Source organism: Schistocerca gregaria, chromosome 7, assembly GCF_023897955.1.
Source record: "Schistocerca gregaria isolate iqSchGreg1 chromosome 7, iqSchGreg1.2, whole genome shotgun sequence".
NCBI lineage: Eukaryota > Metazoa > Arthropoda > Insecta > Orthoptera > Acrididae > Schistocerca > Schistocerca gregaria.
The window spans coordinates 493388110-493400694 of NC_064926.1; the positions used below are offsets into that span (position 1 = coordinate 493388110).

Genomic DNA, 12585 nt, shown 5'->3' on the forward strand with positions numbered 1-12585 from the left:
GCAGATGCGGTGTGGAGGAGCATGTGGTCAGCACACCTCCCTCCTGATTGTTTTTGCAGACTTTCCAGACCGCAGAGTCGCTACTGTTTAGTGAAGTAGGCCCTCGGTTGGCATCAGGAGGCTGAGTACACTCGTATCCGTCCTCCCACTGAGGAAAAATCCTTGGTAGTACCAGGAATCGAACTCCGGTCCTTTGCATGGCAGCCATCTGCACTGACCACACAGCTATGGAAGCAAAAGATAACTTCCAGGATGTGGCACTTTTACAGTCCTGTAAGGACCAGTATATAAGTGCTGCCACTAACAATTTTTTTGTGCGGAAGTGTTAGCTTCAGGCAGGGTCGATTCTAAAAGTCTATCGGGGGGAGGGGGGGGGGCAATTGGGTGCGGGGGTTGGGGGAGCGGAATATGGCTTAACAAAAGGAGAGTTGGTGTCCTCCACCGACAAACTGGTAAAATTTGGTGTTGCTTAAAGTAGTTTTTGATAACTGGTTTGGAGTTCGTGGTAAAAAATGTGTATTAATAACCATATTTTAGGTTAAGTGATATTTATTGGTTTAGGTAGTAAGCTATTTGCTGCTCTTATTCATTTGTTAAAATGTGTTTGGAATACATTGCAACCTATATTGCCACATAATTTTTTTAAAAATGAATCTGTTGGGAGTAATATATTCGCTGATTTCTGAAGTCATTTATCCAATGTAATATGATACTCCATGGGGGGGGGGAGCTATAACCCCCCTCCCCCCCTTGCCACAACCCTTGTGCTTCAGGTGAGTTCTTACTTGGTATTTTTGAACTTGTCCCAGCTTCACATCATAGTGCAGTCTACGAAAGTAAGCCTGTTGTATGAGTTTAACTAACGCTTTCCTTGCCTTTTCCTCCCAGGAACACTCTTCTCTGCGTATCCTTGGCAGTGGGCTGGGCCATTTAGCCTTCTCTTTGTAGTTACTTATCAAATAACCTAGAGTGAATTGTGTGTTATTCAAACGAATATGGTTTACCACCTGTTCAAAAGATTCCAAGCACTCAACCCATTTGGCTTGATGACCTTGCGCACATGTCCCAATGAATCTATTGAACTCTCCAAAGTTGCGCTCGCACGGACCCCCTTCTGAATGAAAAACATTAGATCATTATCTGTTTACTGTCACATTCACAAAAAAATGCATTCCAAGTTCAACAAGTGAAGTCAGGCACGCTATTGGATAGCAGCACAGAAAGCCTGCCAACTGCTGGAATGCATTACACCAAATGACAGGAAAGACACTACGTTAACAGTAGCCGTAATGAGTGGGATGCTCTACTATTACATGCAGTAGCAACATACAACTCGAACATCCACAAAAAGACAAGCTTATTACGATTTTTCGAATTATGCAAAGCTACTCCAGATCTACCCTCCACTCGAAATTTTGCTAAAATGTTAAAAAGTATCGACTTAACGATTAATACAAGGGCTCTTGAATGACTTGGAGGCACCCATGGCAGAGGTAAAATTCCCTAGTACCATGTCGGGCAATGGTAAGAGTTATCTAATCCTTCCATGCCAAAAAGAAAATCTTAGAAGTTCATTTTACATTAGCAGGTAGTCAAGATGATGTCTCTGGTTTAATTGTCAAATTAGAGATTATGGTCCAAAACACGGTGGAAGATTTCGCCCATCTCAGGGTGAACAGTAACCACTGCCTCAGTTGCTGCCAACTCCTTTCAGAGGAAGAAGGGAATTGGTTGGAGGAAAAACGAGGAAGAAAAGTAAAACTAGTTAAGTGAAGCAGAATGTACCTGCAGTTATTCGAACCAATCCCTATTCTCTTGGAATTTGAAAAGGGCAGACAAACTAACAGGAAAATTTCTCTTCCCATAGGTCTTGGACCAGACACAACACGAGATCAGTTCATGGACAACAGGAGATAGCAGTTCCAGCTCCAGTCGTCGAACGCAAGGCAAAGGGGACTGTCAAAACGAGTGGTCTCATCTTTACAGTGGTCCTTACCCTGCTTGGCAGGTACAAACTGGCAGAAGTACTCGAGGAATGTCCTCTGAGTGGTAGGAAGCTATTCACACACCAAATGGACGAAGTGATGTCAGAGCATCAGTAGACATTACATGTGAACTACACTGTATAGGCAGTAGAAAATGAAATTCAGCGACTTGAAGATACTTTTAAGAAATAGGATTTCATGAGGCAAGGCAAGAATGGGATGAACAACACTCAAGGGGAATATCAGCCTTCATATACTTGTAGGAGCATCTGTGCCAAACCACGGAATTAATCCCATAGGTTTGACAAAAGAGGGGATGGCTAGAGACAAAAAGAATCCTAGACAGTATTTGGCACCACCAATGAGGAATACTTAGAATGGATAAAAATGGAGTTTCAACAAGTACAAGTAGACAGGAAAGAAAACCAGGGGATGATTGAATTGCACACCACACAGCCTCCAAGTCTTGAAAAGGACACAGCAAATTAGACCTGGTTATTACATACCATGGGTGCCACTCTCATGAGCCATATACAGGAATTGACAGACACAGTAAATCACAACTTCGGCATTATCAAGGACCATCTAGATAAAGTTGACACCCAGCTGACTACGATGACACTCTTGTGCACTCTCACCAAAAACATCACTGACATGACAGTGGAACCACAGAACTACAGCAAACATTTTCCCACCACTCCCATGGCCATCTGATCATGATACTCTTATCACTGGGACCATTTCAGATGGGCTATGTAAAGTTTGAACCAAGTTATCGCCATTATTAGAATTGAAACTTCCTGGCAGATTAAAACTATGTGCCCGACCGAGACTCGAACTCGTGACCTTTGCCTTTCGCGGGCAAGTGCTCTACCATCTGAGCTACCCAAGCACGACTCACGCCCGGTACTCACAGCTTTACTTCTGCCAGTATCTCGTCTCCTACCTTCCAAACTTTACAGAAGCTCTTCTGACGCAGAAGAGCTTCTGTAAAGTTTGGAAGGTAGGAGACGAGATACTGGCAGAAGTAAAGCTGTGAGTACCGGGCGTGAGTCGTGCTTGGGTAGCTCAGATGGTAGAGCACTTGCCCGCGAAAGGCAAAGGTCCCGACTTCGAGTCTCAGTCGGGCACACAGTTTTAATCTGCCAGGAAGTTTCATATCAGGGCACACTCCGCTGCAGAGTGAAAATCTCATTCTGGATTATTAGAATTGTTTGAAACAATAGAGGAACAGTCCTTACAAACGTACAACCACATGGTCAGCGTTGCCAAAATGCAAGAAGAGACTGGGTTCGGTTTTCAGGTGCAGATATTTCTAATGTGTAAGTATTTCAATTAGAGTGTTTCACCACTCACACTTACCCACTAGCATGGGAAACACTGCAGAAATTTATGCACTTACAGGTAAACGAAACACTACTGATATCACCTAATAGAAAGTCACATGACCTATTCACCACCACACAATTACTGCAGTCCTAAATTGGTCAAGTCACCATCTACAATGCAAAACAGACACACGCACATCCCTGAGTCATTTGAGCACACTCTGTTTCACTCTGAGCAGCTGGTGGCCAAATGCCCCAGAGAGGTCATTACAAGTGAAACTGAATTCTTGCAAAAGACGGGTCACACTGGCTATTGTCAATACTAGAATGAGTAGTTGTCATTTGCATCTGCTATGAACAAACTAGTTATTGTCAGTACTACAATCGGTAGTTGTCATATGCATCTGCTACAAACAAAATCATTTCGGTGGCACAAGCAAATAGAATTGCAGGGCCAAGGGTTGTTGGTAAATGGTGCACAATGGTACATTTCAGTACCTTCTTTCCTGGTACCCACCACCTGGTGGCCTAAAGACAAGCTACTCTTTAACCTATCTGGCAGAGATGCCATTCCAGATCCTGCCCAGTACAGCTGTGTCATGTAATGGCAACCAACCTGTTCCAGTTGATGCCATATTCATGATGCAGCCGACACACGCATCATCATGATGCAAACCATTGACTGTTGCCTGACTGTTCACAGTCCTGTCAGCCAGAAGCCACTCTCCACCCAACGGTTCCAAGTTGGTCAACGCATCACTGCTCTGCTTTTTATTATTTATGTGCATGTCAAGTTCCTTAGGACCAAATTGAGGAGCAAATCTCCAAAATCATAGCATGTGTCAGTACATGAAATTAATACGTAAAAATAATAACAGATAAAAATAAAATGTTTATGAACCCAAAAAACAGTCAAGCCATAAGTTTAAGTAAACGCAAACAATACAACAAAAGTATCAGCTTAATTTTTCAAGGAACTCCTTGACAGAATAGGAGTGACCCATGAGGAAACTCTTCAGTTTTGATTTGAAAGTGCGTGGAGTACTGCTATGATTTTTGAATTCTTGCAGTAGTTCACTGAAAATGGATGCAGCAGTATACTGCACACCTTTCTGCACAAGAGTTAAGGAAGTGCGATCCAAATGCAGGTTGTATTTCTGCCAAGTATTAACTGAGTGAAAGCTTCTGGAGCAATATTTTGTGATCAATGCAATCAAATGCCTTAGTTAAATCAAAAAATACGCATAGCATTCTACACCTTTTACTTAACCAAACCAGTACCTCACAGAGAAAAGAGAATATAGCACTCTCATTGTTAAATCACTTCTAAAGCCGAACTGTACATTTGTTAGAAAATTGTGTGATATAAAATGATCAATTATCCTTATATACACAGCCTTTTCAATAAATTTAGCAAACACTGATTGCATAGAAATAGGTCCAAAATTGTCCACATTATCCCTTTTTATTAAGCGACTTTACTATTGAGTACTTCAATCATTCAGAAAACTGACCATTCCTAAAGGAAAAATTACAAATATGGCTAAATACAGTGTTAACATGTGCAGCACATTACTTAAATATTTTGCTAAGTGCTCAATCATACCCATGAGAGTACTTAGCCTTCAGTGCTTTAATAATTGACTCAATCTCCCCCTTGTCTATATCACATAGGACTATTTCAGACATCAATCTCGGAAAGGCATTTGCCAAGAGAGTTATGATTCCCCCGTAGAAACTAATTTTTTATTTAATTCACCAGAAATGCTCAGAAAATGATTGTTAAATACTGTACATATATTTATCAGTAACAGAAATATTTTTGCTACAAACTAACTTTATATCGTCAAAGCTGTGCTGCTGACCATATGGTTTTAATTTTATCGTGTGAATTAGCTATTATATTTGCATACCACATACTCTTTGCCTTCCTAATTTAATTTTTAAGCACCTTACAGTACTGTTCGTAATGGACTACTGTAGCTTGATTGTGACTACTTCTAACATTTTGCAGTTCCACGTTCATCATCCTGACAGTCCTACTAGACAAGCCTACCTTGCCGAGCTATCAGTCAATGCACCACTGCTTTGATTTTTATTATTTATTTACACATCAAGTTCTGTAGGACTAAATTGTGGAGCAAATCTCCAAGGTCATGCAACGTGCCTGTACCTGAAATTACAATGTAAAAGTAATAATAGACAAAAATAAAATTTTTATGAACCCAAAAAAATTCTAACTCAGCCAGCAGCTGCAATGTGGAGGTAGCAAAAGCTGTATACCATCAACCATGACGAATGCCTGCATTGTCATATTCATACCAGCATGCTTGGTCCTAGGGACATCACCCAGCACCTGCTAATGACACATTGATTTGTTTGTTTATGATTGTTAATAAAGGGTTTTAGCAACAAACTGGTCGCCCACATCATCTACACATCCACTCACTTCCAGTGGAGAGCTGTGTACCCAAAACCTTCTTATTGGCACCTACTGCATTTTGTTTCTTGCTTAATAATGTTCCAGATTTTGTTTGCCTTGCTTTTGGAGTGAGTTATTTATTAATTTTTTTGTTCATAGTGCATTAGTTTGGTTTTTTAACAATAGACTGGAAGATTTTACGATATTTCTGGTAGTGGAATTTCAAATCATAATTGGGCTTGTTATCTGAATTAGAGATCTCTCTTCCTTGTATAAAATACTTAAGTCGCAGGAGTTGTATATTGTTTAAGAAAGTGTGAAAATTTCCATCTACACTTCGTCCCCCGCCTTCTTCAGATAATTTCTCTCTCAACTCTGTGATCAAGTCATTGTTTTTAACAGTGCAATAGACACTTCTATGATCTGGCCATTAATGTTCAGTATATTTAATTGCTAATATTGAACCTTCACAGTCATAGACTACAGGTTTTGCATATAATCACTGCAGATTTTGAGGACTAAAAACAAACTGTCATTTGCTGTTGTTACATGCTTCAGACCTTGTAGTAAATTTTCTGTAGTAAATAATTCAAAGCTGGACATCAAAAATTATACTTATACTCAGTCCACCCTGTCTGACATCAAATAAACATCAAAGCACACATAAACAATTATTCTATGATTAATTATGCATAATTTTATTAAAACTATCTCCAGCTACTTTATGGATTTTAACAAACTTTCTGATGGTTGCCTGTAAACAGTCTGCACTACAAGCTTGTGTATTTCCTAATTTGTCCAGTATTCAAACAACTGTTAAATGCAATATTCATTAATTTGTAGGTCCTGGGACTTGACACAATTTTTGGTATAAGTAGTCACTGTCAATTTTTTCTTATTGGTTCTACGGTAGTGCAACATTAGATCGTATCCATCAAGATGGATGAGCATAAAAAAATATTTTCTTGTCATATTGGTAATTTTTTAAAATGAAGTCATCTTGCTTTCAGCTGTTAGTGTTTTATTTTACAATTCCAATTTCAGCATTATGTCATTTTCAAGCATCTACAAAACATAATGAGAAGAATGCAAAGTGGGAATGACAGTACATACAATCAATTTTGTAGTTTGTTAACTATTGTATACTTATACGATTTTGACATTTAGGTTTAACTTAGGCAGAGGTAAAAATGTAATATGCAAATCAAACACATTTGGCTCAAATATAAGAGCACACCTTTAGTGTCAACCTACTGTGATATATACAATTCACTGCAGTACATGAAATAAAATATTGACTTGTATCACTGACTAGTTGTTCTGTGATGTGCATAATATATTGTTATCTCCGCCTAACTTAAACCTATATGTTGAAATCTTGTAAGCATACAAATGTCAACAAACTATAAAATTGCTCACATAACCTATCATTCACACTTTACGATGTTCTCATTACAATGTATTATGCCTGAAAATGGCATATTGTCTAAATTGCAACAAAAAAATAAAATGCTAACAGGTGAAAGCAAGATGATTCCATTTAATAAATAAATAAAAAATAAATAATGCTGAGTGTATATCAGGTTCATAATTATGAGGGCTCTCAACAGCATGATTATGTACTCTTTGTTCCAACAAACCTCTACAATGTATAAAATGATATTCACACTCACCAGTGGCAACAAATCTCTTTCACAGAAGAACGTTATAACTCTTATTAATTATGAGCAGCTGAAAGGTCACTGTTTCATAAGGGGCAAAGACCTCCCTCCATCTTTTGCTTCACACTTTTATTCAAACAACTATATTACAACTATTTTAACACATTTGATTGAAACACACAGATATTTAAAATTAATCTTTGGTTTACAGAAGACAACTAGAAATCTCACAGTTGAATAGTGAAATATTTTCTACATAGTGAATACATTAAGATCTTTTTTTTAATTGATATTCTTGTAAAACAGCAATTTTCATAAAACTGGTTTGGGATAAAACACCACACTATCCATCTATAAAACCCAGTTATTTTTATTTTACAGATTAAAACCTAGTTTCATTTTGTATTCAGTAAGACTTTCTTGACTGAAAAACTCAAAATAAATATAGCAATGCTTTTTGCAAGTATCTAACTATGGTACTTTTGGTGAGGAAGCTAAAGCTTTCATTCGTATGACATATTACGTAACAACAGATAAAGTCATTTTATAGTGCAATATTTCTTGTCTCGGTAGAACAATAATTTTTGTGTTCCAGGAAAATTATTGATTTCCTGCCGTGAGAAAGACTAATTTTCTACAATCTATTTTCACTGTTTCTTTCATATTTTCAGTCACCATTAAAGTAATATAATTCAGTAAGATACTTATCTGAAATAAACACTTTTTTAGATTTGGGAGATGTGATTATGTCTTACAGAGAACAGTTTGCAATTTATATCTCTGCTCTATAGCCCTAATTTAAATCTTCATTGTGGTCTTCATCAGCAAACCAGATGTTACTGTCCTGAAAAAATATTTAGAGGTAATTATATAAACTGAGTAACAGGAATCACTATCAAATAAATCTAACTCTTTCTTTCTGGAATTTAAAAATACAGCCTCAAACAAAACCTGTGACAGTAAAACAAACTAAATACCATCTGGTACACTTCAGCCAACTCAACCACCAAAGAAAATAATAAAACCTCTTGGATCATCGAAAAGTTATTGTATGATTTTTCAATTAAGTACTGAGATGAAATATGTTAATTAGCTGAATATTCTGTGATCATAAGAGTAACCTCTTAACATGATATGGAATAAATCAGTTTTAAAATTATAGTGCACATTCTTAGTGCAAATTATGGCAACAGCTTGATCATTTCCATTTTTTTAAAATCAGTAACAATGTATTTTGTACTATTTGCAGTCAATGGAAGTAGGTGTTGTTCATGCATGTAAAAAAAAATGTAAAGGAAATAGTGCTGTATTTTGTCTATGACACACCTTAACCTTTTTTCCTTCTAATATATTGTGGCAGACTGCACCATCTGGGATGGAGTAGCAGAGTTACTGACTGGTGACTTCTAGGTCCCAGCTCTTGCCAGTATTTGTAATTTAATATTAAATACTTCCAGAAGTTTCTGGAAGCTTCATGTTAACATGTCAATTGTTGGGTTAATACATTATTAACTCTACTGCTCTCTGTTCAGGAGGTAGTTTAGTTCTGCAAGTCATGTGTGTTGTGTCCATAGAATAATAGTGTTTACTGTATTAAGATAACCTTGTTCTTGAATGTGGCACACAACTGTGGCAGCTACATGACACTGAGTGCTACAGAATACTGACACTGATGTGGCTTCAATCAGGTTACTAAGAAGCTGTTTCACACTCAGCCAAGAGTTCAGTTACAGTCCCTATGTTCCTAAGGTCCATCTGATCATGAGACTATGGATAAAAGATTGCCACAGAGTTCACCACCTTTTAGGCACCCATCAATACTTCTGAGACACACTGAATTCAGCTACAGTCCCTGTGTTCCTAAGTCTATCTGATAATGAGACAGTGGATAAAAGAATACCATGAAGTTCACTGCCTTTTAGGCACCCATCAATATTTTTGAGAGACATCAGCAGTTGAGGAAATTTGAGTCACAAAACAGATCCACAATATTTCTTACAAATATCTACTTTTACTTAGATGACACACACCGGCAGTTTTCAAAGAACCAATTTGTAAAAAGAAAGTTAGGTTGGATTAAGACCCTGCCAAACATTTGTGTCAAATACCTCTCCCAGAGGGTATCATCACAAATGAGAGTTCCATTAAGTGAAGCCAGCAGTCAAGGAAACATACAAGAACAGAATAAGTTGGAAGAAGTACAAACAGTCACCAGACAAGATAGCTAAGGTAGTTGTGGAAAAGCTTTAAGACCTCACATCCATTGCATAACAACTACAAAAAGGAAAAATGTTGTAAATTTTACCTGTGCAGCGAGTATTGACACATGGAGATGGGTGGGCAATTGAATTAACATACACACATCATCACTATTGATAAATGTATTACAGAAAACACACAAACACAATATGCAGACAGCATGGCACTACTGTCACACTACATTCTTCTCTTGCAGAGATGTTTTTTGCACTCCACTCAAATAGCACCAAGGAAGCACATACAGAGTAGAGAAGCATATGCTACAAACTTTTGGCTACCGAGAGCTCTGTAAACGGTGCTAAATTCGAATGATGGTCACCGTATTATGTACACCTAATTACAACACTTCCCCTTGGTAGAAAACTTATCAGTTTCACATTGCAAAAATACATTATTAAACATAAGAACACAAATGAGACAAAATTTGACAGTCAGGTAGTCCAACATGAAATAATACTTATTTTAATCCTAACATGTCTCTGAAACTCTTTTTTAATATCGCTACGAACTTTAGTTAAAATGTCTGCAGCATTAACATCAGTTGAATTAAGAAAACCATCCAAGACACTGTGCCTGACTTTACGATAGTGAACTCTGAATTGTTTGGTTTTTTCTGATACACCCTTTTTCTTAATAGTCTCAATGGCACCTGTGTTGTCAGCATTGACCTGCAGGGGTAGTCTAACAAATTCAGAATACTTGATCTCATTTAGAGAAATGTACAAACCATTCCACCTCCTTCATGTCTCGAACAGTGCAATGTATTCAGCTTCTATTGTGGAGGTGACTACAAAGACTGCCTTTTACTCTTCCAGCTGATTGCTGCTCCAGCTAACAAAATTTTGTACCCTGTTACAGATTTACTATAAGCTGGGTCATTTGCCCAGTCAGCATCACTGAATGCACTACAATCAGAACAATGGCACTGAAACATAAGCTCAAATCTTTGGTTGGCTGCAAGTAACAAAGCACCCTTTCTTCCCTGGCCCAAAGAGAAACACTTGATTTAAAGCTGAACTGACTCTATTTTCCTGCAGTAAAGGCAATATTAGGTCAAGATCATGTTGATATATACAACAAACAATCCACTACCTTTTGATACTATTTTTGGTCAAATGGCTTGTCATTCCCATCTTCGCCAAAATAGTTGTCACTACGTGGTGTAGCTATGCCTTTTCAGTCATACATTTTAAACTCTCTCAGTATCCACTAAATGCATCTAGTTTCGTTTCATTTCACCTGCCCTTGTGTCTGCTCAATCCTGAGTACAAAAATAAACAAGTTATCCATTTATTTCATGCCAATATAAGATTTTTGAAAACATTCTTTAATTTTTCCATCCTGTCTTCCTCATTTATTACAACAACATTATCAACATGAATCCCAATGATCAAATAATTAGAGAAGAATATACACAGTGATTGTTTTCACATTGTCCCAAGCCTAACTTTTTCATCACGGAGCAGAAAAAAATCATTCCAATCCTTACCTGCTTGCTAAAGCCCATACAAACTCTTAATTCAATAAACACACTTTATTTCCCACACCAAACAATTTTGGTTGCACCATGAAACCAGTGCCACTTGTGGGGCTATTGAGATAAGCAGTTTCTACATCAAAGTTTTTGATTTTCCATCCCCTAAGTACTGCAGTTGCTATTAGAATCCTCAAGCTATTTCATCTCATAACAGCTGTAGCTTTCCCATTAATCTATTCCAAATATCTGGCTATAACACAGCTTTAAATTGCTTTAAATTTAGTATTCTCATCTTCTCTGTTTCTCTTTGTAGTAAACACCCTCTTACTTCCTATAATATGATCAGCTTTTGATCTGTCAACAAGTTACCATGTATTGTAGTGTTTTAGACTACTCATCTCCGATTCCATGGCTGTACACCACTTGTCCCTGTGAACTGAGTGTAAAGACTTTTCTACTGATGTTGGATTGGATGGATTCACTTGACACATGGTAGTAAAACATGTGAAGACACACGAAACATTCATTTTCGGCTTCACAAGATGTGAACCCATTTTCACTGTTTGCACTAATAATTTGACTTTCCAACATGGTACTGCACTCCTCACACACATCTCTAACTCCACTGCTGGTAACTACACTGCCTTCAGTATTGTAGCCATCTCCTTTTCCAACCCTGAATTGGCTCCCATCTCCTCAAACAGCCATTGACTCAACTGCATCATCTTCCCTTTCCCCAAGCTTGTCAGATGTCGATCTGCTTCTCCAGGCTCTGCAGCCAAACACTGAGCGTTTTCAAATCTTCTTTAATAAGTTCTTTCTGTTTCCAGATTTCATATGGGATTTTTCCACCAAGGGATTTTGTTGGGCATCTATTTCAGATGCAGTGGCCCAACATCAGAGGTTCTCCCCAATAGGTGTTGGCCAAACCATCTTGGAATAGTAGACACCTCACAATGAATATAAGAGTCTGATTTGGATGATTGCTTTACCAAATGCATAAGGAAGAGGAAATTGCTTTTCCGGTGTAGTATGTCCTCCTCCTTGAACAACTGCTCAAATTTGTTATTGATGTACTCAGTTCCATTGTCCAATTGGAGATTTTGAAATTTTCCCTGTCTCACAGTTTGCATGTTCCTTAAACTCCACAAATGAGTCAAACACATCACTTTCACTACCAAATATCCTGAGTGATCATTCAGGCAAGTAGCATAGTAATGTGCTCCACCTAAGGAAGTCTGTCTAATATAAACTCCTGGAAATGGAAAAAAGAACGCATTGACACCGGTGTGTCAGACCCACCATACTTGCTCCGGACACTGCGAGAGGGCTGTACAAGCAATGATCACACGCACGGCACAGCGGACACACCAGGAACCACGGTGTTGGCCGTCGAATGGCGCTAGCTGCGCAGCATTTGTGCACCGCCGCCGTCAGTGTCAGCCAGTTTGCG

The 12585-nt window shown here is 38.2% G+C and overlaps 1 protein-coding gene across 1 annotated transcript in view; it reads right to left on the bottom strand.

Moving 5' to 3' along the window:
* Positions 1–7582: 7582 nt before the first annotated feature.
* LOC126281721 (uncharacterized) overlaps positions 7583–12585 on the bottom strand; it is an 88897-nt gene continuing 83894 nt past the window's right edge. Inside the window, exon 5 of the mRNA XM_049980897.1 lies at positions 7583–8240. Within this exon, the coding sequence (XP_049836854.1) occupies positions 8190–8240 (51 nt within the window). The 3' untranslated portion in view covers positions 7583–8189. The remainder of the gene's footprint in view (positions 8241–12585) is intronic.